The sequence below is a fragment of the Ctenopharyngodon idella genome, chromosome 19, assembly GCF_019924925.1.
Source record: "Ctenopharyngodon idella isolate HZGC_01 chromosome 19, HZGC01, whole genome shotgun sequence".
In the NCBI taxonomy this organism is placed as follows: Eukaryota; Metazoa; Chordata; class Actinopteri; order Cypriniformes; family Xenocyprididae; genus Ctenopharyngodon; species Ctenopharyngodon idella.
The window spans coordinates 11512864-11539835 of record NC_067238.1 but is presented as its reverse complement, the minus strand read 5'-3'; the positions used below and the strand labels follow the sequence as shown (position 1 = coordinate 11539835).

At 38.0% G+C, this 26972-nt stretch overlaps 2 protein-coding genes across 2 annotated transcripts in view; one reads left to right on the top strand and one right to left on the bottom strand.

Annotated features, from left to right (window-relative positions):
• The window catches only part of si:dkey-14o18.2 (neuronal pentraxin-1), a 36459-nt gene extending 14627 nt beyond the window's left edge, over positions 1–21832 (bottom strand). The window contains exon 1 of the mRNA XM_051873620.1: positions 21704–21832. The gene's annotated coding sequence lies outside the window, so the exon portion shown is untranslated. The remainder of the gene's footprint in view (positions 1–21703) is intronic.
• cacng6a (calcium channel, voltage-dependent, gamma subunit 6a) lies at positions 16370–26913 on the top strand. Its single transcript, XM_051873621.1, has 5 exons — positions 16370–16648; positions 18435–19224; positions 19320–19394; positions 20487–20624; positions 21629–26913. Exons 2-5 carry the CDS (start codon positions 18825–18827, stop codon positions 21847–21849), a joined length of 834 nt encoding a protein of 277 aa, XP_051729581.1. The 5' UTR covers positions 16370–16648; positions 18435–18824; the 3' UTR covers positions 21850–26913.
• Positions 26914–26972: the final 59 nt, after the last annotated feature.

Sequence of the window (26972 nt, the reverse complement as noted above, 5' to 3'; positions counted from 1 at the left end):
TCACTAGACACAGCTCATGGCATCCTCGTGTGACTGAGACAGAATGAGTGAGAATGTGAAAGATCAAGGTGACTGCAAAGGACACTTTGCCTGTCAGCTTAGTTGGACTTGAAGCAAACGTGAAGAGACTTTACAGGCTAGTCAGCTGTATAATTAGGGTCCACCAGGCGCGCTTCTTAGGGGCCTTTCACACAGAGTTTTTCACAGCTTCTTAACACAAAGTTAAAACATAAACACAATGTTCTCAACACAAAGTTAATGCATAAAAACTTGTAACAGACATAAATGCCCATCTAAACATCCACCAACTTTTAAAAAACAGTGCAGATTAAATGCAGGTGCACATGAATATGCCGCATTTTGACAGACATATTAAACAAATAAACAGGAAAAATGCAAAGATTTAATCAGTAGTTTTCAGTGAAATTTTTGCATGTGTGACATTATAGTGGTAGCATTGATGATTAGCAATTACAGATTGTATTGTGCTGAGAGTTACTATGACATATTAAGCACACTAAAGTACAGCTATCTTGTCCGGCCCTATTTTGCAAGGTATCAAACATTTTTGACCAATTCTTATTTCTTGCTAAAGAACAGTCTACCACTAATAACGCACAAATGGATTTGTGAATTGTTTTGTTCACTCATCAGACACTTAGAATTATTACATGTATTTTAAGGAAGAAAACTGCTGAAAGAACCTGAACCTGGGCCATCACCAAGGGGATTCATGAATTTTGTCCCAGAAATCATTTAACACCTGTCCTGCTGTATCTCACCCTAATTGTACAGATACTTAAATGAATCTGTTGAATCATTCATAGTCTGTTGGCTAATTAAGAGTTTAATTAGATGAAGGGAAGTAGACTGATGCTAAGCTCCTTAAATCTGTCTGTATCATGTCACAAACAGATGTCATGGATGCACTGTGTACATGATTAGCTTTTTAACTCAAACCATGGATTCCTCATTGAAGTTCAATTCAACAAACCCTACCAAAGCATCACATTAGTTAGGTTTTTTTTAATCATCAAAGAAATGGACATAGGTTGAGTTCATGCAAGCATTTGGAGATGCAAAACGCATGGGTGGTGGTAGACTAACGGTTAAAGTTCTGGATTGACAGTAGACTAATGGTTAAAAGTGCACTAACACATAAGTTCAAATTCCAAAGAATGGTGAACCAGGAAGAGTAAAGATTTAACTCTACTTTGCTCTGGAAACAGTTTCTGCAATTAAAGGCACAATATGTAGTTTTTCACCGCTAGAGGTCGCCTATTCAAAACAAAGGCGTAGCTTGATGACGCTGAAATTGAGCGCGGAATCTTGGGAGATGTCGTCTTCACCTCAGGCAGAAATCATGTTCATGGATGAGATTATTAACGTTACTGTAGTATGAAGCAGAGCAGGACCAAGTGCTGTTGGAGCTGAACGAGGCCGCTGGAGTGACTGCTAATGAGAGACGAGCGCGACACAAGCCCCGAGAGCAGTGGAACATTTATTATGCCACAGTCGCCACTTCCGCTTCTTCCGGTCAAGCGTATGTGGAGTAACGCAGCGCTGTTTTATCATATTAGATACATTTGAGTGTGTTGATAATGATATTATAACATTACTCTGTGCGTTCGCTCGGTGGCTGCTATGAGACACTTGTTGCACTCTGCAGTAAGCTAGATCGATATTAGAATATCATATTAATATAAACAAGAAAACGAGATTCAAACAATAAGACTAAACGTGTTGAGATATATATAACAATGATTAGTTTTCTGTCTATAAATGTATCCAAATAGTTGTTCCCTTGTCTAATAAAACATAATATATTAAAGCGTCTTTGGTGTTTCCATGTTTTTTTTTAAAATAAAACCGGAAATCAAGGTAACGCAGGTATGATGTCATTGATAGGCGACACACGGACACGGTCCGTGTCCTGGATAAAATTGCTTATTTCTCTGGATTTAAACATTCTTGGAAACATCTAGGATAATGTAAATACACAAGTCAACAAAATATATAACACTGTTCTAGTGGTTTTTGGATATTTTAATCCTTAAACCTTACATATTGTGCCTTTAAAGTACTTAAAGTTACTAAAGCAGGAAACAAAAATGACATCCAGCCATAGAAAGTAGAAAAATAAAACCAAATGACAAAATGGATGTCATTTTTGTTTGAAAACAAGAATCATTTGAGATACCAACAAGACTAGTTGAGATCTGCAAGACTGTGATGATTAAAATATTTGCTTTCAGGTTAGCTTCAACAAAGACCAGGCAGTTGAGACAAGGTAAATATTATCTTAAACTCAGGTCAAATCAACTATACTATTCCACAAAACTGCCTGGCTGTTCAGTAGACAAACAGTATATATCATGTAACCCATATTATGTTGTTCGTTAGCATTACTCTGTACTCTCTTGTCTAATTTCACAGTAACATGAACACTGTAGTGTAAATTGCAACCAAAACCTAAAATAATCATCCATCCTATGACATTGCTCAGAGTTTGTGACATTAGCATGAACAGGTGTCCTTAGTACAGATATATTGAGATTTGTTCACCTAATGTATCAGGTCAAAGTACTTAATGAGGAACCGTGTCCTTTGTTAACCACATATTAAGTCTAACATGTCCAGTGACCACAATGGTTTTATATTACACTTACATATTTACATAAAGCAAATGAAAACAGTTCTGTAGTTGTGTGTATATAGAGTGAGAAAATAGAGTGAGAAAAGACTAACCCCTTTTCAATTTTTTTCCCCTTTTCAATTAAGGTCATCAGACAATTAATTAAATGATTTGTATTTTCATTTGACAATAATACAATTATAAAAACTCAGTTATGACATACCAAATATACATGCATTCTTTGGTTACACTTTATTTTAAGGTGTCAGTATTACAGTTTAATTATACATTTAAGTACTGAGTAATGATTATTAACTGTATGTACTTAGGGTTAGGGTGAGGGTTTGGTTTAGGGTTAATTGCATGTAATTATGCATAATTTCTTGTTATTACTACAGTAGATGTAACATGTGTAACAATGACACTGTAAAAAAGTCATTTGCAAATATTTTTAGCCAATATAATCAACATCTAAGTATCTAACACCATCTAAAACCAAAACATAACAGAAAAACAAACATAAAGGAAGAAATAGATTAGGTTTGCAAGAGCAAAAACAGATTTTCTCTCACAGGTTTTCCTAAAACCATATCGCTATTCATGCTGAACAAAAGCTTCAATCATTAAATTTGCTTAGTAAAGTATCTGCAGTGCAATTTTAACAAACTAACATTAATCCTTCATTTAAATGCCACAGTTATATCACAGTGTCTGAACGTCATTGATTGATGAAGAATCTGAACCATACCTATTGAAGTAAATTTAAATCACCTCCATCAAATAGTTGCCTATTTTTATGGAGAGAAAAAAAAAGGTCCCTCACCTGCAGTCAGTCACAGAGTTGAGGCAAGTTAGTCCATTCCAAACACACTGATCAGATTGAGAGGGATTTGCTTTAGGGAAGATAATTTTAACTCTCTCCACTCCCCCATCCCTCCCTCCCGTTTTCTATCAGTTCGCTTTTAATTTCGCAGCTTTGATGTGTGTTGTGTTAAACAAAGATTATGGTGTTTTTCACACTATTTTGAGATTAATACCCCAAACTGCCTTAGCCTCACTGTGATGTATATCTTAACATTGAGATATGGGTAAAACATATTGCTGTAATTGTAACTATAGAATCACAGATACTTGCTGGAAATAGAGCTCCTCATAAGAATCAGAATAATGACTGGTTACCCATGTGATAGATTATATACTTAAACTAGATACTTTAAACTAGATACTTATATACTTAAAGTGTTTAAAATCAGCACACTAAGTAACTCTTCTTATGGTTGAGAAAGTGAGAGAAAAGGGATGATTATAGAAGATGAAAAGAACCTTTGTGTAGAGATACTTCTGAGAGGATGGTGAGTTGAGATGGTCTCCAGTTATCCAACAGTGATGAATTCAAATTATACGGCACAAAGGGGCCAAAGTTCCCCCAAGTTTGATGGTTCTTTTGATTGTATTTTCTCTTAATACACAAAATAGCAACAAACACCACCACAGTACTTGCCTAATCACCTATTCTTAAACGCTGATCCACGAGGTCGTTGTGTGACACAAGACTGGTAATTAAATGCAAGGTAAACAGAACTGAAATTAAACAATTAAATTATATTAAACAACAATTATAATTCATATATATATTCAGTTTTCACATGCTTTTGTCATTTTTTAAAAAAAATTTCTATTTAGATTTGATTTATTTTTTATTTCAGTTTTAGTTTTAGTAATTTTAGTACTTCAACTATTTTAGATTTATTTCAATTAACAAAAAAAAAATGTATATAGTTTAAGTTTTTTAACAATAATAACACTGCTACAGTGCTTTAAACAATTTTATTTTTGCAATATCTAAGCCCTATGTAACATCTCATGTGTAAATTATTTTATTTTATTTTATTTTATTTTATTTTATTTGTTCAACTTCAACTTATTTTATTTCAGTTAATTGCCAGGGAAGGATTTCTAATTTTTCTTTAAACTTTTCTACATTTACAAATGTACAAATGCAAAAAGGTGTTATGAGTAATCCGGATGTTCAAGAGAAAATTGAACAATATAAAAATTACTGGTCATACTTTATATTAGATGTCTTTGCATTGTGCTTAAGTATGTTTCACAATCCAAATCTCCACCTTGCTTCACACTAATTGTGTTGGCTAAGGTGCTAAACTTAGACTATCAAGTCAGTGCTGACCCTACACAGCCTCGTTATAACATCCTGGTAATAGATTCTTCTCAGGTGACCTGTGAACAAACTTGCTTGCACACCCATAGAGTTGCCAACTTCAGCAGAAGGAAATAGGGGACACTCTTGGTTTCTTTTAAAAAATGAAGGAAACTTTTTGTTTCTTTAAATCACATTTGCTTTTTTATTGTCATTTGTAACAATGATACTTCAATGTGAAAAGGTACACTGGCAACTAACCATCCATGATATAATGGGCATCAGTCCTAAATCTAGTAACACATACACACATCCGATGCCAGCGGGAGAAAGAAAGAAAGGTATTCAGAGAGGTACTGAACAGCAAAACAGAGATAAGTAATAGAAATACAAAGTTATCTCATGAAACTCTAGATGGCACAGGCTAATAGGTCCTTAACTAAACCTGCTTGCAATCACATCATTCACTATAGGGCACATCTGATTGGTTCCTGCTGTTATCAGTAGCCAGTAAGCTCGCTGCTCAACCTTTAAATACTTGGTTAGCATTTGCTGTAGCAGTGCAGCGTGGTTTCAGAAACCCTCCACCTTCCCCAGCTCCACCTGTATAGATCTGTTATAGGTAATTCATGTGCGCTATATTGTACAGCAGCAGCATGACTTACTTGCTCACAGCAGTGCGTCATGTATGTATTGGCAGTAGCAAGTAGCAGCAGAGTAGCAGATCTATCTCGTATATAAACGTATGGCAAAATAAATAATTCCAAAGTTTAGTAATCAATTAGCAAAATGGACAAATAATTAAAAAAAACATGCCACAAGTCCTGTGGGTAGCCCTTAAACAACGTCACCAGAGGATCTGGTTCTAATCTGCCTCAAACACTGCTGAGACTGTCTCAAATAGCCTTCAGATCGCCAATAATGCTCCAGATTGGGGCCTGTCCAAGTGAGGCATCTGCACATTTACACCTACTGCATGGAAGGCTTGTTCCTGAGTACTTTCTATCTTAACTTTAGACATATGGGTCCTGGTGCACTACTTTAAATTGGATGAGCGAGTACCTTGCACACACTGATGAAGAGTCAACTTGCCAGAGGACAGAATCCCATGTGTCTTGTGAGAGTGGTCTGCCAACATCCTCCTCACAGGCACTCTGGAGTTAAAATAAAGCACCTGCTATTAGACTGTGAAGAGACTGCAGTGTGGCAAATGCACCCTGGGAAATAAAATGGCGATGACAGCAAGAACTGAATGTGATGCCTGACGCTGACTTCTATATGCAGCAGGGCATATTTGGAGTTTCTGCTCAAGAGCGCCCTCTGGCTTTCAGATGGAGAAGCATTTACTACTGATCACAGAGCCGTACAGCTCTGACAAGCTGCAAATAATTGCAGCCTTTGTCAAATCGCCTGCGGTTTAATTGTGATTAATCATGCAGCCCTAATTGCAAAGATCTTGAGTTTTCGTTGAACGGCGTGTCCATGGCGGCCTGACAAAGTCTGATGTTTCGCCATAAAATAGGAAGCTTTTGTAAGTCAGGCATACAATGTCCGATCTGCCCCAAACTCCACATGTGTGATAAGAGTCCTGGCCTGAAGACATCTACATGCAGTTAGTCATAGAGTCACCTGTTGGCAACAGGAAATGGCATGCTTTGCACTGTAATTCACTCCCCGAAACACATTTAAATATGCCATGTCTTACCAAACATATTAGAAACACGTTAAATCATGCAACAATTGGCTAAGTGCTAATGTATCCGATTTGCGCCACGAAACAGGAAGTTGTTGTAACTCAGGCATACAATGTCCAATCTGCTCCAAATTTCACATGTTTGATAATAGTCCTGGCCTAAAGACATCAACATGGCAATATTCAGTTATAGTCAAAGCACCACCTGCTGGCAGCAGGAAGTGTGGTGCATCAAAATGACTTTGCCATATTTCTCCTCTATTTATCCGCTTAAATGGATATCGGTCGCTGTTCACAGTTTTCCTAAGGCCACCAGGTGGTGGTGGGCCTGGGTGCGAGGGCCCTTTCATCGCTGCTTGCAGCTTTAATTGTTTTTGCATTTGCTCCAAAAAATCCATTATAGCATTTCCATGACTTTCCGAAAGAGGGAAAAAAATATCGAGAGACTGAATACAGCAGTCAGAAAGGAGAATGATGTGAAATTTGCCGTCAGTCCCTTAGCTGTTGTATTAGAAACACCTTCGCAGCAGTGTTAATTAGTTTTTTTGTAATTAACTGCCAAGGTAATATAGCACAAAGTATAGCATTATAAATGTATACAAAAAATTAAAAAAATGAAAATATGAAAAACTTCAGTAGATTTGAGATGTTGATAACTGTGGAAATGCATCATCACAGTCTGTAAAAAAGGGACCATAGCAAACCACAACGATCTAACAATCAAATGAATTCGGATGACAAAATCAAGTCCCACCCTACATTCTTGTTTGAGAAGCCGTTTCACTTGGATATACATCACAACAGGGAAGAAAAGACTATCGCAACTTCCGTTTCATGCCGACTTTAAGTACGGTAAGTTGTCAGGTGAGGGGAACGGTAGAATAATAGAAGTGATAATACACCAATTACAACAAAAAAATGCGAGTATCACAAAACAGACGCTGCATCCGAAATTGAATACTTCCCTACTATATAGTATGTGAAAAGCAGTACGCCAACAGAGTATGTCCGAATACACACGAAAAACAATATAGGCGAAAAGTCCCCGGATGACCTAATACTTCCTCTTAGATTCTGAAGTTCGCATTTTACTATCCCATGAGGCCATAGGAGAGGATTTAAGAACAGAAGTGAAGCGACGCAACTGATGCTGGTAGGTCACATGACAGTTTCAACATGGCGGATGTAGTATTCATACTACCCATACTCATACTATATAGAACGTACCTTTCAAAGGTCGCCAAGTAAGTTCAAATTCAAATGAACAATGTAAAACCCGCTAAGTAACTCAAACCATTTGAGGAAACCGATTGCCGTAAACTATTTAAGTTTTAAAACCAATAAGTATGAGTACTGTAAACTCATATACACTATATTGCCAAAAGTATTGGGACACCCCTCCAAATCATTGAATTCAGGTGTTCCAATCACTTCCATGACCACAGATGTATAAAATCAAGCACTTAGGCATGCAGACTGCTTCTACAAACATTTGTGAAAGAATGGGTTGCTCTCAGGAGCTCAGTGAATTCAAGCATGGTACCGTGATAGGTTGCCACCTGTGCAATAAGTCCATTCATGAAATTTCCTCACTACTAAATATTCCACGGTCAACTGTTAGTGGTATCATAACAAAGTGGAAGCAATTGGGAACAACGCATGCTGAGGCACACAGTGCACAGAAGTCGCCACCTTTCTGCAGAGTCAATAGCTACAGACCTCCAAACTTTGTGTGGCCTTCAGATTAGCTCAAGAACAGTGCTTAGAGAGCTTCATGGAATGGGTTTCTATGGCCGAGCAGCTGCATCCAAGCCTTACATCACCAAGTGCAATGCAGAACGTCGGATGCAGTGGTGTAAAGCACGCCGCCACTGGACTCTAGAGCAGTGGAGACGTGCTCTCTGGAGTGACGAATCACGCTTCTCTGTCTGGCAATCCGATGGATGAGTCTGGGTTTGGCGGTTGCCAGGAGAACGGTACTTGCCTGACTGCATTGTGCCAAGTATAAAGTTTGGTGGAGGGGGGATTATGGTGTGGGGTTGTTTTCCAGGGGTAGGGCTTAGCCCCTTAGTTCCAGTGAAAGGAACTCTTAATGCTTCAGCATACCAAGACATTTTGGACAATTTCATGCTCCCAACTTTGTGGGAACAGTTTGGGGATGGCCCCTTTCTGTTCCAACATGACTGCACACCAGTGCACAAAGCAAGGTCCATAAAGACATGGATGAGCGAGTTTGGTGTGAAGGAAATTGACTGGCCTGCACAGAGTCCTGACCTCAACCCGATAGAACACCTTTAGGATGAATTAGAGCGGAGACTGCGAGCCAGGCCTTCTCTTGTCCAACATCACTGCCTGACCTCACAAATGTGCTTCTAGAAGAATGGTCAAAAATTCCCGTAAACACACTCCTAAACCTTGTGGAAAGCCTTCCCAGAATAGTTGAAGCTGTAATAGCTGCAAAGGGTGGGTCAACTCCAAATTAAACCCTACGGATTAAGAATGGGATGTCATTAAAGTTAATTTGCACGTAAAGGCAGGTGTCCCAAAACTTTTGTACATTGAGTTAAATTCACTTATATTTTAGTGTTGGTTTAGTGAATCATTAGAGTAAACTCAACTTAAAGATTTTTTGTTTATTTTATTCATTCAGTTTGAATTCAGGTAACAAATCTAACTAAGTCGTAACAACTATATCTTTACTTAAATGGTTTGAGGATTTACGGCCGATTGCCGTAAATGGTTTAAGTTCATCAAACTCAAAGTAATAAAGTTACATAAGACTAAGCAAAACCAAACACTGACACAAAATGATGACAGAACAGGAGCACTGTAAAACTCAATAAGTTCAGAATACTCAAAACATTTAAGTAAACTAACTCATTTTGTTAAGTTAGTAGAACATAAAATTTTTTGTAACAAGTGGGGTGGGGCCGAGAGCCGTGGAAGCAGAGCATGTCAGTGTGGTGCACAGGTGTCTCTCTCAAAGCATTTGTCAGTTGCGTCTTGTTCCATGTACACAACAATTGAGTCTTTTCAATATAAAAGTCTTTGCTACTGAGTGATTCCTTCATAAAGACAGTCTTTGCCGCCATCTAATGGCGTAATAATGTAACTTCCATTGCTGTTCATGGTCAGGGACTATTTTTTCCCGGTGGAAGGAAGGCTTTAGTGAAAGTTTACTTCATGAAAGTTGCATTGATAGATATTTTTTGGCTTTAATATTTGTATTGTGTGGTAACCGTTTTATAAAAGCAATAAGGTACTCAAGGCTAGTGCTTTATCGTGAATAAGTCACGGTTGAAGGAGTTTCACATCATGCCTAACAATGCCCTCCAGCCGTGACTTATTCAAGATACAGCACAGCCTCTCATACCTTATTGCTTATGTATATAATCAAACAACATACAGTATATGTGGTCTTAAAAGTTTTGCAGCCCAACCTCAACCTAACCACAGGCTCTACTCTTCACCATAATGGTAAGCCTACAAAACTAACATAACAGAACCCTCTGTAAATCCCAACATTACACAACATTAAACACTAACTTATGTCTCCCTATGTTAATCTTGTGCAAAAACACTCAAAATAACCCTTAATTTCAGCATTTATTTATACAGTCTGATGCAAAGCATGCTGGGAATTAGAAATGTGCTGCAACTCAACTCAATCATATTAAGTTCAGCTTACTACAATGACATTTTGAGTTCACGCAACTTTTTTTCTATTAAGTACAATGAACCTTCATTATTATTTGAGTGAAATAAACTCATTTTATTTAATTAATTTCACTGTTTGGTTTTACAGTACCTGCTCAGGTAGTATGCGATTTCGGACGGAGCGAAAATATGCTACAGTTAAAGGTGAAGCTAACACAACCATAGATTATGGACTACTGAAGCAACAGAATAAGTGGGTATATGCAAATATTGATCCTTGGAAGTCATAATATGCATAATACAGCCCTGGAGAAAAAGTAAGCATATAATGAATACATGGTTACTGTAAAACCCTGACTACACCACTGATTGACAGCATTAATTAATCAGATTATGATCAAATGATGGAGAAGAATATAATAAGATGGCTTATTATATCCAGCAAGTTATCCAATTATGTTGGAGATTTCTGATCGAACTGCTGCCTATTGTAGGTACAGGATCAGGTGAATGGCTTCCGTTGCTGGTGTTGTGTAATCATCCACTTACAGATGTAACTGATCCTTAATTAACAGCTCCTGCACTGATTACTCCGTAGGCCACTCTCCTTTGTTTGGTAAGAGCTACGGTGACTCTCCGTTTGACCTTTGGCTCTTACTTTTAATCATTCGCTCTATGCATTATCTGTACTGTAGGATTGTTCAAGAGAAGAGTATGGACAGGAATGACATGAATGAGAATGACTAAGTAGCAAATCAGACAACAGAGTTTTTCATTGTATGAAGCTAGGCAGTAATCTCTTTATCTCTTTCTCTCCTATGCGTCAGGACAAAGCCTAATACTCACACGCACACTCTTGGAAGGCACACGCGGAGGCAGTGAGGCATTATGGGCAGGGTGGGCTATTAACCTTTTTGCCCACTATTCACAATGGCTGATCAATGCTGCATTTATGAACTGAGTGAAAAAGTATCCAGTTCTTTTTGCTTTTACAATGGAATTGAAAGTGGAATTGTATTAAATTTGCGCAATTACGAAATAATTTTTGAAACTGCACTAATGCCAAAATAAAGCAAACCTCTGGTGCTCACTATAAGACAAAGTTAGTGGACCATCATCACAGACTGTTATTAATCAAAGCAAAGTTTATATATATATATAAAATTTAAGCTTTTAAAAGCACTTCACCATCTGACTATAGAGGCACATAAGTAATTTGAGTTTGAGACCCTGTTATAGAGGTTTAATTCCCTGTCACTGACTGCTAATATAAAAATAGGCAGATGTTATATTATACCTTGTTTAATAGGCTGATTGGATTTCTGGAGATGTGTTGAGACACCTCTGCCTGCTGGCGCCACCTACAGGTCAGTGTTAGTAAAGCAGCGGGTTCTGTAGAGGTTAGTGAGTGCACAAACCAGAGCCATCGCCATGCTGAGCACATAAGACTGCAGCACACCGTCTGTCTCTTTCTCGCTGGCTCTCTTTTCTTGTCAGTCTGATAAGGCTACATAATACAAATGAGCACCACCCATGTCAGTACATCATAGATACATTGAAAGGATTGAATAAAGATTGGACTGCCAGCATGTTGAAGTTGCAATCAACAGCACATATTTAAAAGAATAGTTCACCGGTCATCATTTACTCACCTTCACATCAACACAAACCTGTTTGACGTCATTTTTCTTCAAAAAGAAGATGTTAGCCTTAGTCAGCATTTACTATCATTGCACTGAAAAAAGATGTAATGATGCATGTGAACGGTGACTGAGGCTATCGTTCTGCCTTACCTGTTAACTGTCACCCCGCTTTTTGAACTTAGATCTAAACTTAAATGGTCGTAATTCAAGAATGCTTTGCAATACAGACCTAAGGTTGGTCTCTTTTTTAAAGAAGACACTCAGCAGAAAATGACAGCACTTCAAAAAAAATGAAAGTGTAAAAAAGTTATAGAAGTTTGTTTACTGTAAAGCAAACATACTAAACTAAACATTTTTTATTTTATACAAAATATGTATTTTGGAAAATCATTTGGACTTTAAAATTGCTAGAAAATCAAAGCTATTTGTCTAACCAAGTAGTTTTCCAAATTTGAAGATATCACAAATTGAACCCGCTAAAGGTTTTAAAATACCGGCATGCAGTGTTGTCAAGTCCGTGGTTTTCCCGTGGAATTGGGCTACTTTAACACTGTTGCCGCAAGTTGTTTTTCATGTCCGCGGGTTGAATCGACCCCAAATAACATGATATTTAGCCCCTGGAATGCAAATTTTACCAGGGGAGCCCTGCCAAAAACACGGATTTTACCCCCCGGAACGTGATATTTACCGTGGGACACCCCCTGAAATGTGATTGGGCTAGTTTTGGGGTAGTTTTGAGTAGCAATTGGGCGGGTTTTGTTGTGAAAACCTGGCAACCCTGCCGGCATGTTAACGGTTTTCACTGGATGAATTTTGAGTGTTTAAGCTTTCAAATGATATCTAATTTAAGATGATTACTAAAACATGTGGGGAAAAGGCAATAAAAAGTGTGCCAAGTGTCCAGTGTTGCCAAGTCCACGGTTTTCCTGCAGATTTGGGCTACTTTAACGCTGTTGCCGCGGATTGTTTTTCATGTCCGCAGGTTGAAGCAACCCCAAATAACATGATATTTAGCCCCTGGAATGCTAACTTTACCAGGGGAACCCCGCCAAAAACGCGGATTTTACCCTCAGAGCGTGATTTTTACCGGGGAATCCTCCCTGAAAGGGCTAGTTTTGGGCTAGTTTTGAATAGCAATTGGGTGGGTTTTGTTGTGAAAACCGCTAGCAGGACACTGACAGGCTAAGCAGAATAGCTACAGTCGCAGGTTAACAGGCTAACAAACAAATTTTGACCTTTTGAATAATTGCCATTTCTTCAAAGAATGAGCATTTGTTTCTTCTACTTACAACTGTCTCCCATTAAAAAATAATAATAATAGGTTGTTTGCAATCACGTGGTTCTGGTGACGCGCGAAATTGATGTGGAGGGCAAGCAGTGAAAATTAGAATGGAAGAGATGGAGAAAAGTCCGTACTGTGCTGGTTTAGAAAGGTATAAACAGAAAATTACAACATATTTTGGACGTAAACCTTGTGTTATGAAGAGGAGCGATTTTTCTACTGAATTGAAAGACATGTCTGCCATCGAGGAGGTAGAGAATGTGAAGCTGCCGTCACGCCGCGTTCAGTTCTAGTATGGTTTGTTTATATCGCACTGTCTTTCTGATAGTGAAGTTAGGGCAGTATTTTTGATTTTCTTTCGTGATTGTGAAAAATGTCGCCATTGTAGGTCATTTATGCTGAATCGAGAATTGCAACAGGGGCTCACATCATCGTTCAGGGAAAAAAACTGGACGATGTAATACAATTTTCGCCTTTTCTACATCTAAAAACACACTAAGGGAAGCAGGTTGAGGAGGTGACGGAGAGACGCCGTAAAGCAAATCTAATAATGTCACTGATTGAACCTACTCCCTATCACTCAATAAAATAATAATCACATAGCTGAGTGTTTTTGAAAGTGTTGTATTTTGTTTGGTTTAAAAATTAACATTACATTTGCGAGTATGACCCTCACTCAGCTTGTAAATGAGCATAACTATGGTAGACTATTTTCTACCATATGATGGCTGAAACAGCAGCGCGTGACACTGTTTTCACGGTAACCACATCAACATTGTGAACGGAATTCTACAAAACTTAAGTGAAAACACCAAATGATCATGCAATGGGATAAAATATCTTCCCTTCTCTGCAAACAATACCATGAAGAATGTGAATATTTAACCAAGTCAAAAACAAAAAATGTAAGCAGGTAACGTTATCCATATTCATTTCAGTATCAGCAGATGCAAAACGCTATAAAAAGTGACAACTTTTAAAGTTAAAAAACGATATATGTTACGTAAACAATAAAAGCTCATTGTGGTTTCTCGGTTTGATAGATTTGAGCAACCATAAACGATGCAAAACATAGGAATTTTGAGTTTGTCATAGGATTCCTATATAGAAAAAATCACTCCTTGCCCTCCAGCCGCATTTCGCGCTGCAGCAATGACGTCATGTGCAAACAACCTATTAAGGAATATTTCATCTTATTCAGGCCTAGTCCACACGTAGATGGGTAATTTTATAAACTGAGTTTTTCCTCCTTTGTTTAAAAAAATAAATAAATAAAAATAATCGCATCCACGTGAAAACGCAAAAACACGCTATGAAGCGCTGTCAAGAGCATGACAAACCAACAGGTGGCGATATAACCAATCAGAAGCCTGGAAAAAAGGTTATTACTGGTTCCGGTGTTGTGCCGAATTCTGACCCCCGCCAAATTATTACCCCCCTAGTATTGGTAGATTTAGAGTTAGGTGTGGGGGAGGGGTTAGGATTAGGCAATCAGGTAGCGACTTCAATGAGGGGGGTAATAATTCGGCAGGGAGTCAAAATTCAGCACAACACCGGTTCCGACGTCACAAGCCAAAATCTTCACCGTCTACACAACAACACTGTAACCAGAGTTTCTAAAAATCTTCACCCTGGCAGGAGTTTTCAAAAATGTTCGGTTTTAGTGACCGGATACTGCGATTAAGTGTGGACGAATGGCCAAACCACAAAGAAAAAGCTGCGGTTTTGAAAATACCTCTGTTCATGTGGACAGGGCCTCAAATTCAAACAGGGCAAACACTTTTCAAAATGAGCCAGTATACAAATAAAGAAAAATTTGACTCTTTATACTGATATAGTGATAAATAATAGCATGTTTTTTGGCTTCTCTGCATCAGCTGTAAATGAGAAACACAGTTTAACATGTTTGGTATGAGCTATTTTTGAGCCAAAAAATATAAGCGAATTGAGGGAAATTTTATCATCTAGCTTTTTTTTTGTAAACTTTTTTGTGAACTCTTATTGTGTACACAACAGGAATAAGTATGCATAATAAGCGTGACGACTGAATTAACCGCAGTGTGTAGGTGTTGTTGCCTGTGATTAAAATGACATAACCCCAATGAAATAACTGTTGCCAGAATTCATGAAATTAATCATTAAGGAGTCATGCAAATGTTCTTTTACAGATGTCAGCCTAAGAAACAAGCCATCAGAAGAGTTCTAGACACAGCAACATCTTATTTCCACTAAAAGAACACAAAATCACATGCATATATGCATGTATAAAATGCATATATGAATAAATACAAAAAATGTCTAGTGGTGAAAACCCTAGTGGTGAAATAGACACAGTAGGTGCCCCTCATGCACGTCCACAGTCATAATTCACTTGACATGCCACCATGACATCAAAAGTGGACTTTAAATTTGGCTAATACACATAACTCACATTTAAATAGCATCTGTAAATAGATACCTTAACCACCCTACTTAACTAGTTGTCAGTGAAATCTTGCGTTGTGATATCAGGGATGTTTCTGTTTGCATTCCTGGTAAGCAAATCTGTTGTCCTGTTCTCCATTTCCATTTGGTGAAATTGACACTTTACATTTTAAATGTGTTCTTGGTCTTATTATAAATAGTTTATTAGTTTCTTCATAATCTTTCATCAAATAAAATTACTTATGGGCTATTGATTGAAGCTAACTGTTAGCCGGATTGTTACTGTATGTAGTCATTGTTTTAGCAAACTTAAAGGTCTGACTCCAATTTTATGATATAATTAATTCCTCACAATAATTCCTAAAATAAAGACTAAATAATAATTAAAAAAACAGCTTTAGCAAAGGAATAAAATACGGAATAAAAATATTTAAATTAAATTAACATACAATTTTTAAAAATACAAATAATTCCTTAACAAATAAGTCATAAAATAAAATAAAATAATTTGTTTGACTTGCATTATTTTAACAGATCTACAGGTACAATTTTATAATTAAATTTTCTGAATAATTTAATAATAATAGTAATAATAATAGTTATATAGGCACTGTGGAAGATTTACTTCTTTGTGCTGTGCAAGCAGTCTAAACCAATACTTAAAGTAAACTTCAGTCACTGCTTCAGGATTCCAGGCCTCATTTTCCCAGAATTACCCTCACAAACACCCATAGACATGCATGCTGTAACCTCAACTCTTGCGTGGGCTCAGAGCCATGCTTTTTAATATCATTAACAGGTGGCTTTCTAAAATAGAATCAAGAAATGCTCACACATGTACTGGCACACATAGCAACGCAAGGAGATACAACCATCATGCTAGCATGGAGACGCACACTGAAATCTCTCAGACACAGTCAGCAGGGCAGCCATGAAGAAACAATTGACAGACAGACACAGACCCAATGCCAAAATTATTGATATCATTATGCCCGGACATGGGCGTGATCTTTTTCAGACGCAAACAACCCCCCACCCCCAACTAGCGGTGTACCATGTCGATGTCCTCCCTCTTTAAACCCCTCTTGCGTACTTTCTGTCCGTCTCAGAGAAAACCCCTCTGCAAACCGGCCTTCACGTATTCGACACTCAACAGGTCAGCTGCTTGTTTGTGCTGTTGTGATTCACTGTAGAAGTACTTGCTTTGTCAACACTGTTAAGTTACAATTAAAAGGCATAATATTTGTTTTGTTGAAAAAGAAAGTAGCTTATTACTAACATATGCTTGACCATCAAGTCATGTTTAATGTTTTTTCTCTCTATACTATATACTACCTTTTGGCAGTATTATGTCCTGTATTTTTTCAAATATGCTGTGGTTCACATCTGAAAGATTTTGGTCAGTTTCTGCAAGCTAATTTAATGAAGTCAGTTAAGAACTGCATTAAATATTTTAGATAGATGATATGTCGCATTCTATATACAGAGAAATTAGCTTTATTGCAGCATAAATGGTATAAAAAGCATTCAAATAAATTGTAAGGTTTACTTTGTTACTATTAAAAATCAAACAAGTAAATGTTTTTGCTGACTATTGAAAAAAATATAAAGGTCAACAATTTACTTATTTATTTATTTATTGGTGGTGCTGAAGGGTTCTATAGTAAGACCAAATCAAAATCACGGGGGTTTGTTGTGACGCTTAGCAGCGCAACAACAACAACAAATCATTTAACAATCATGCTGATAAATACCTACATTGGCTAAAAGAAGCCAAGTATATGGGTCATTGACGAATAAGGTTTTTAAAAGTGTAATAAAACATAATGGAGATATAATTAATTTTGAAGTTTTATTCAGTGTTAACAATGAGATTATGTGGTTTTTATAATCAATTAACACTGCTTTTGTCATTTTTTACAAGATGGACAAAATTTGTCAGCAAAAAAGTCATTTGGTTTAACCAAAATTTCGGTTTTAGCGAATGACGATATTTTCAAACAGTGCTGACATGATGATATCTAGCTAACTAGCAAAAGGACAATCAAACCTTTTATATTTAGTACAAGTTTTTAAAATATTACAACATTTTCCATGTTTTAAAGCGGTTGTACCGAATGACCTGATGTTTCAGGATGAGCAAGTGAAAACATGAATTTTTCAAATAGTTAAAAGAGAGCTAGTTACTTTGCTTCACAACCATGTGGTCCTTTGCAGGTGTCTGAATGACGTTATATCTTTGTTTTTATTATTATTATTATTAAGGCATTTAGACAAAAAAATGACCTGTCATGTCATTGACCCATATACACACCTCTGTTCAAAAGTTTGGAGTTGGTATGATTTTTTTTAAAAAGTTTTTGAAAAAAAAAAAAAAAAAAAAAACCAAGGCTGCATTTATTTTGAACACAGTAAAAAGAGTATTATTATGAAATATTATTATAATTTAAAATATCTGTTTTCTATTGTCATACATTTTAAAATATAATTTATTCCTGTTATGGCAAAGCTCTCTTCAGTGTCACATGAAGTAAGAAAGCATTTTATTGAAATATATATTTTTTGTAATAATTTAAAAGTTATTTCTGACACTTTTGATCAATTTAATATGTCATTGCTAATTAATATTGCATTACATGCAATCATGATACAATCAATAAATCACTGAAGACAAAATTGAGTAGTAGATCGGTTTTCATTTAGAAATATATATAATATAGAAATATAATATATATAAACTAGATAATTGAATTGGTTACCAAACAGTTTTGGTTACCACTGACTTCCATTGTATTAACAAAAATGCCTTATGATAAACATTGTAGCATATCATGGGGTAGTTTGTGATACCCAAGTCAAGTCATCATGTTAAACATGTTCTTCCATTTCATAAAACTGTGCTTTAGTTTGATTTTCTGTTTCATGATATTCTTAATTTTTAGAGTAACCAGTCTGACCAACCACTGACTTCATCACCTCCTCCTCATCATTCACATCTTCAAGCTGTATTAGGGCTCAGTTGTGTGAATGGGCAATGCCTGCAACTCCCAGCATCCTTCAGCTGTCTATCTGGCCTTAACGCCTCCATTATTAACATCCTCAGCTGCATAGTCTTCTGACGAAGCCTTCCTCACCTCTACATTAGAAACACACTAGACTAGATTGATCTTTCTGGATCAATCTAACTCCGACCTCTCCAGCACTAACTGTCTTTGTTTGTCCTCTCATCTGATTATTTTGTTCTCAATCATCTAAGAAGACTTAAATGTCCTTTCAAAATAAGCCACTGTCTCTTAATCACTTATTTGGATCTCTAAAGCTGCAAATCAATCATGTGGTCCACATTCATCGTGCAGGATGAAGAGGTAAGGACAGGGAATGCATCTTCTGGGGTACACCAACCTTCCTGTGCGCTGGATGGGTTTTTGGGATCACGGGGCGGCGGACGCAAGCGCCGACATAGAACACAACCCAATTCTGCAGATGGAATTAGCGAAAGCCAAGAGGGCAAAATCAAGCTGACGTTATTCTTGGCTGTAACCGGCATCCTTCTCACTGTGCTCGGTGTGGGCACAGAGTTCTGGGTGGAACTTACACCATCCAAAAGCTTCTACAACAATCAGACTTGTCTGGTAGCACATTATGGCTTATGGAAATGCTGTACAAAGACTTTCTGGGTGTCAGATATGGACACAAAGCAGGAGATCTGTGGGCATTTGCACTTACAAGGAGGTAAGAGCTTTTGTGAAAAAAAAATGTCTCAACTGGAGTGGAAGCATTATGAATAATCGGCTAGAATAACATCACCTTTCTGGATCCCATTATAGAATCCAATTGCACCTTCTTTAAGTTCTACACCACTGGAGAAAACATTGTCCTATTTCAGAAAACGCCAGAAAAGAGTGAGTCATCGCACATCCCCCTCTCTGTCTTTAGATCCTGTAGCACTAATGTGTCTTTCTTTGTGTCGTCACTGAGTGCTGACCCCCATATATACATTTTTAACCAAAATATGATACTTAAATGTTGTGTGAGCAACGAAAAATAGCATAACATGAATAAAATCAAATAAAATGAAGGAATAAAACATTACATTGCCAACAGAAACAGATTCTTGAGATGTTTTGTACCACTTTTCAGTACCACTTTACAGTAAGGTTTCAATTGTTAACAATAGTTAACTACATTAGTTAACACAAACTAATGAAATTAACTAACAATGTAAAGCATTTATTGTTCTTAGTGTTAATTTCAACATTTACCAATCCATTATTTAATTAAAAAGCTGTATCTGTTAATATTATTTAGTGGACCTGAGCTGACATGAACTAACAATGAAAAATTGTATTTTTATTAACTAACGTTAATAAAGATGAATAAATACTGTAACAAATGCATTGCTCATTGTAAGCTATTGTTGGTTAATGCATTAACGTTAACTAATGGAACCTTACTAAATGTTACCAAATTTTCAAAGAAAATCTGTATCATATTTAAAGGTAACATTGTGCTAATTAAAAAGGTTAATGAATATTACTTTAAAGAAATTTCATTAAAATGATGTACTCTTAAAGTAATGAGTGTCTTTAAATGGACAGCCACATGAAAACCTCAGTTCAAGAGCTCATCCCTGTTGAAAAAACCAGCATATGCTGGTTAGGTATGTTTTGAAGCTGGTTTGAGCTGGTTTATGCTGGTCCTTAGCTGGTCATGAGCTGGTTTAAGCTGGTCACGTGCTGGTCCAGGACCAGCTTAGGACCAGCACTTGACCAGCTTAAACCAGCATAAACCATCTCAAACCAGCTTCCGTGTTTCAAACCTAACCAGCATATGATGTTTTTTTTAACAGGGATGGCAGCCAAACCACCTAAAAACGTTATAGATTGCACCTTTAAATCAAAACATTCTCTGTCTGTTAATTCAGCTCAGCAGATGTGTGCATTATGCCATTATATCATTGCTATTTGCTGATTAAAACCCTCTTCCCTCTTCAGATCTGACAGTAGCATCGGCCATGTTTGCTATCATTAGTCTTTTCCTGATGTTGATGGGATCTATCTGCATTATCATGGCAGTGAGCAAAGGTGTTCAGTTCTTCTTGAAGCCAGCCGCAGTTTGCTTCATTCTGTCAGGTAACATTATTATGCAATTGGCTAACATCTTTAATCTTAAAGGGTTAGTTCACCAAAAAATTAAAATTCTGTCATTAATTCCTCACCCTCATGTTGTTCCACGCCCGTAAAACTTTCATTCATCTTCGGAACACAAATTAAGATATTTTTGATAAATCCGATGGCTCAGTGAGGTCTGCATTGCCAGCAAGACAATTAACACTTTCAAACGTCCAGAAAGCTACTAAAAACATATTTAAAACAGTTTGTGTGACTACAGTGGTTCAAAAAAAAAAATCGTAATAATATTAGCGACGAGAATACTTTTTGTGCACCAAAAAAAAAAAAATAAATAATGACTTTATTCAACATTGTCTAGTGAAGGCCGATTTCAAAACACTGCTTCATGAAGCTTCAAAGCTTTACTAATCTTTTGTTTTGAATCAGTGGTTCAGAGCGCATATCAAACAAAAGTCACATGAACTATTGAAATTTCGAAAAACACTCATAATATAACAAAGCCTCGTTTACTGAAATCACGTGACTGGCGCTCCGAACTTGCACTTTGAAACACTCTTTTAAAAGTCTGCCCATTTCCAATACGCTGTTGTTGTGTAAATGAACGACCAAAACACATAAAATTGTTCTGTTTTTAGTTGAAAACAAAGTCATTTCTTCTTGATACATATTTCACCATTGATTCTATAAGAAATGGTTTATGCTAAATAACATACACTATAGTCATTTCTATATACTGTATGTCATCGTCCAAACAGATTCAAAAAAAGCATTGTGGTCTTGAAAGAAAACTTCTTTTTAAAGAAACTGTTTGATTACACTAATATAACAGACAGATTTGGTTACATTAACACCGAGAAGAAGAGCAGAACTAGCCAACAATGCTTGCTAACACAAATGCTGCATGGTCATTTAGAAAGAGCAAGGTAATTCCAGATTGCTGATAAAAGCCTAGAAACATAAATTTGTACACATCTGATTTTCTTCTTTCCTCTGTCTTTTAACAGGTGTCTTAATCTTCATCTGCCTCATAGTTTTCCACCAATCAGTGCTTTCATACTTAGCAAGTGACCAATCCATACCTCTACACCATGAAATGTCATGGTCAGTGACGTGTGTGGGCTGCGCAGGGGCTCTGGTTGTTGTTGCTGGGGTCTTGTTCTTGGTCCTTGCTCTTCCATACAGTCCATGGGAAAAGTGCTTACCTAAGAAGAACAGTGACATCTAGTGGTGTGGAGACTGACTCATTCAGTTTGCACTGAATCCTGTTGATAATGTGGAACAGATGACAACAGTAGTCTAATACATTCTGGTGAATTTGGGAAACAAAGGATTCATGAACTTACACACACACATGGTGGTTGGCAATGTGATTTACAGATGAGTTGGCAGGAGGTGGCCCAGACATTTTGGCAGATTATACGTACCATTACGATGGAATGGTTCAGTGAATATCGAGCCTAAAAAACTAATATATATTAGTTCATATAACAGAACAGATCAATAATCTTTTGTGTAAAACTTGTGTGCAATATTTCTTTTTTTGAACTATTCCTTTTATTTGTTTAATTTTTTAAAATGTTATAATATATGTGTTCTATATGGCAAATATAATATAGCATAACAATTGATGCTGTATATTTTGGTTAACTTTATATACTGGAGCGGTTGTTTAGAAAATGTATAAAATCTAGGACTATAATTTTGGAATAGTTTTGGAATTTTGCTAAAATATAATTTTCTCTTTCATAATGTGGAAATCAGCAATTCATGTCTCCCTGTTATTTTTTGTACCTATGGCGAAGGAAATAAGTGATCCACTTGAAATCCACAACAAAGCTGCTTGAGATACATCAATGAATTTATTCTGCTGCTGGTCGACACTGTTTATTTATTAACAGCAGTGCCTTGAAGCAACGTGAAGACGTGAAGCAACCACATGGAATCTTACATTGCATATTTGAAAAACAGCATGATGGCTCACTTTCTGTTTTTTCTCTTTTTTTAAGTAGTGGACAAAACTGTGCACAGTGTTGCGTAGCACTGTCAATAAATCATAAATAAAGTGATGATTATTTACAGGAACTTTAAATGTTCTGGCTGATTTGCAGAAGCATACATACTGAGAAAGTGAAATTAGAAAAAGATACGTACCAGCTTAAACTGTAGAAATATGTTGTGAAAGTCACAGACAGAGGGCAGTTTAGTCTTTCAGGAGGAATTTCAGTTACATGATGATGCTTCTAGCCATATTGAAAATCTCATTTTCTGTTTTATGTGGTTTAGTCTGGCAGCTGACAGTGCCAATGAAAAGCCCAGTTGAATCATCTCCGGTTTTGACCAGCCCTTTTCATCTGGAGGTGGTCGCTTGATGACAGCAAGAGATGAATTCAAATCTAAAGCATTAATTAAAGGCCCCAATGTCTACTGCTGTTGCTCCTGCTGCTTCTCATTGTGAGCGCTGACACTGATGCTGATCTAGAATCAGTTATTGAAAGTGTTAGAGGAAAGCAGATCATAATAATGAGAAACTTTCATTGTTGGCTGCCTCTGGTGCATGACAGAAATAGCTTTCCTACTGAGTTGGGCTGGATTATGCAACAATCCGAACTAGGAATACATTGGTTTAAAAATCAAACTTTGAGTATTTTATTTCATTTATTAATGTGACCTTTTTATAAAACAAAAGAATATATATTTATTTGAATTATTTGTAGGCTACAGACTGGTTTAAAGTGTTTTTGCCTTTCAGTGTTTTTTCTCCTCTTGCAAAACTAGGCAAATTGTTTCTAATTAATAAATATTTTCTGTGTCTTCTTGGTATAAATTCTGTTATTATTATTATCGGTCCTGGTTTTGGTTCACTGATTCATTTGATGAAGATTATACATAGACTATGCTGTTCCCCTTCAAAAAGGAACTTCAATGCTGCGTCATGGCATTGACCCTATGGGAACGCTTCCACATGATCCGGTGTCTGAAGCATGTGTCTACACATGGCAATCTGATTGGTCGAAGTGTAGTATGTCACTGAAACTATAAATAGCTGTCTGAAATGTGCATTATCAGCTTCTTTGTCTTCAGAAGCTGCATGTTTGCTGAGTGTGTGTTGTTTTGTTTGCTGTGAAAAACTGTTTGTGTGGTTTGTCTTTAGACTAGGAATTAGAAAAATATAATATCTAACGTTTAGGAGATGCCCACACTATTACGGGGGACGACTCACACAAAATCTGTGTGCTCTGGATGGGTGAGGAGCATGCACGGTCAGTTCTCGAGGATGCAGATAGGCAGGCGGGTGCTTCGGCAGAGCAGCTCCCTCAATCTGAAATGTTTGAGGAGATGGTCTAGGTTGTTACCCGTGTTAAGTTACTCAAGTTACTCAAGTTAAGTCTCGACTAACCTAATGAACAATGAGCGGTCAGTCGTTTGAAGCTGGACAACTTCCTCACCTCTGGTAGAGAACAACCTTCCTGTCGTCATTTCCCTGACCTCCATACTGAGGTGTCAGTGGTTTGGAAGAATCTGTACTCCTCTCGAGTGCATACCCAGGCCACTTCTACCTACTCTACAGTAATTGGGAAGTGTGAGCATGGGTACAGGACAATACTGAAAATGGAAGAGATGCATGTGGTCTATCTGTCCCACTCATGCGCACCATCATGGAGGAAAACCGCCTTACCCTCAAAGCCCTGTAGGGTAACATCCAGTCTTGTGTGTTAGGTCTATGCAGCAGCAAGTCAGGCAGGTGAGTCCCTGCACACCAGGCTGACCTGCTCAAAGAGTTGGATTATGGCAATTAGCCCCTGAGACAGTAAAAGAGCTCCTCCGGGCTACAGATCTTGTGATAAAGCACATGGCATGTGCCATTGGTCATTCAATGGCTGCTATAGTCATGAAGGAGCGGCACCTGTGACTTAACCTCACAGGGATTGACGAAAGGAATAAAGCATTTCTCCTGGATGCACCAATTTCACCTTCTGGCCTGTTTGGTGACACAATTAATAACGTCGTCAACAGATACAAGGAGGCCAAGCAACAATTGATGGCATTTAAGGAACGTAATTGCTGTGAGAGACATAAGGCTAGGTCAGAAGCTTTCAGTCTTCAGAGACTGTTAGGTCTCATGACAGCAGTGGCCAGTGTCATTCCATTAGGCCTACTGCACACTAGACAGTTTCTGTTCATAGTGTCCTGCTTAAAAGCAGAGGCTTTCATCATCTGAATTATCATTCTAGGGTCGTAAGGGTTACGCGAAATGGTCTACATGCCCTTCACCTCTGGAAGAAGCCCTGGCTCCTCAACAGATGCCTGGCACTCAGAGCATGTTGCTGTTGCAAGAATCTCATGATGAACACCTCCCTCATGGGCTGGGGTGCATTTCTCAATGGCCACCCAGCCAGTTGCCTTTGGGGGGACCCACATCTTTCCTGGCACATAAATTGCCTTGAGAGGGCAGTGTTTCTAGTGTTGAAGCATTTCCTCTCACTGCTGAGGGACTACCACATGTTGATTCGCACAGACAACACCTCGGTAGTGTCTTACATTAATCAGTTCGGAAAGGTCTTCTGTCTCAATTTCAGGAGACAATCTACCATCCCCGGCTGGAGATCTGGAAACTTTGAGTCTGGCCCCTGAGGAGTACCAGCTCATAGATTCTGGTCTTTCAACCAAGGTTGTTGAGACAATTTTGAGTTCTAGAGCCCCATTCACTAGGAAGCTGTATACCCTGAAATGGCAACTCTTTGAATCATGATGCGAACAGCACCACTTGTACCTGCCCTGTTGATTCTGTGCTGGAGTTCCTTCAAGAATGCCTTTCAGTGGGGTTGGCCATTGCTACGCTAAACGTTTGTGTGGCCGCTATTTCTGCTAGCCATGTACCTTTGGATGGAGCATCTGTTCAGAGGCACCCTCTGGTGTCTCGGTTCTTGCACAGTGCCAGATGGCCGGTCAGGTTCCTTCCTGGAAAGTCTTCACTTTTTATGTCTGGTTCGTGCTTTGAGGATCTATGTCCACAGCTCAGGCCAGTGGCGTAGATCCTCTCAACTTTTGGTCTGCTTTGGTGGTTGCAATAGAAGTAGAGGAAGGCATAGGAAGTGGAGCTCACGGCGCAGATAGAGAGCAGATGGGAATGGCCGAACGATGGTCTGGGAGGCTGAGGCGGAGCCGTAGAGAACCAGTGGAGGTGGGGCTGACGGACCTGCTGAATAATGCAGTTGAGGTGGGAGAGGAAGGCTGGGCAGGATCAGTGACGATAACTCCATCTCAATACAAGACGATGAAACAGGCATTATGCTGGGCAGAACCAGCGGCAATGATGAAGGCTCAGAAGGTACAGGGCAGGGTGGGAAGCATTACCTCCATTTCCCAGTCTATCAAGCATTCGTCAGTGTCCAGCTCCACCAATGTCTCTTCTGTCAGGACGTTGCTGCCTCACACACCTTTTCAGACTTACTTTGGGGCTCAGGCTTCTTAGTGGGCATTGGCTCTGGCTCAGGGTCCATAGCAAGCATAAGCTCCCTGTCTGCAGTGGGCTCTGGCTTGTAATCCATGTGCGTCATGGAGGGTGGTTGGCTGGGCTCTGGGCTTGGCTGCGTCGTGGAATATGGACCTGCAGTGGCTATACCAGATGTTATCTGTTCAGTTAGGCCCACTGCAGACACCGGAGAACTGCTTCTCTTCATTTTTCCCTCTTTCAGATCAGGTAAGTCACAAGGGTAGTGGAAATTTGCCCCAACCCAGAAAAGAGACTTTAAAGTGTTATTATCAAAGTCAATTTGTTCGGCGATCTGGCAAAAGTTAAAATAATGGAAGCCCATCACGGGCAAGGGCAATAAACTGAGCCATAACCCTATTTAGGTTCTGGTATTCTGTAATGGTTTAAGTCCAAGGATGAAGAAGAAGGTATAAATAATGACTTTATTAACCATAAGCCAACAACTTGAAACAGTGTGCCATGTTGGTCAGTCACTACTTTATTTATGCTCTCATGTAGTTTTTATTTTCATAATTTTTCTTTGTATGATCTTTGTATGCACTGATTATTATCCTAAACCTTTTTATGCATGTGCATCTACACATGGACTTCAGGATTTGTCAGATATGTGAAATGACATCCATGCTGAAGCCGAGATTCTATTGCCTATTTCCATCCATCCGTTTCGGATGTTTGACATGCTCTCTTGATATGAATTACTGAATGTGCCAATCACTGAGTGAACACAACCTTGTTTCTGGCTTGGATGAATGCAAATTTGATATAAAGAATAAAACATCCACCACCTTGCCTTCATGCATTGTTTCTTTTCTTCACTGTCACATAGAAACACATGTCATTTTCTTTTTGACCTC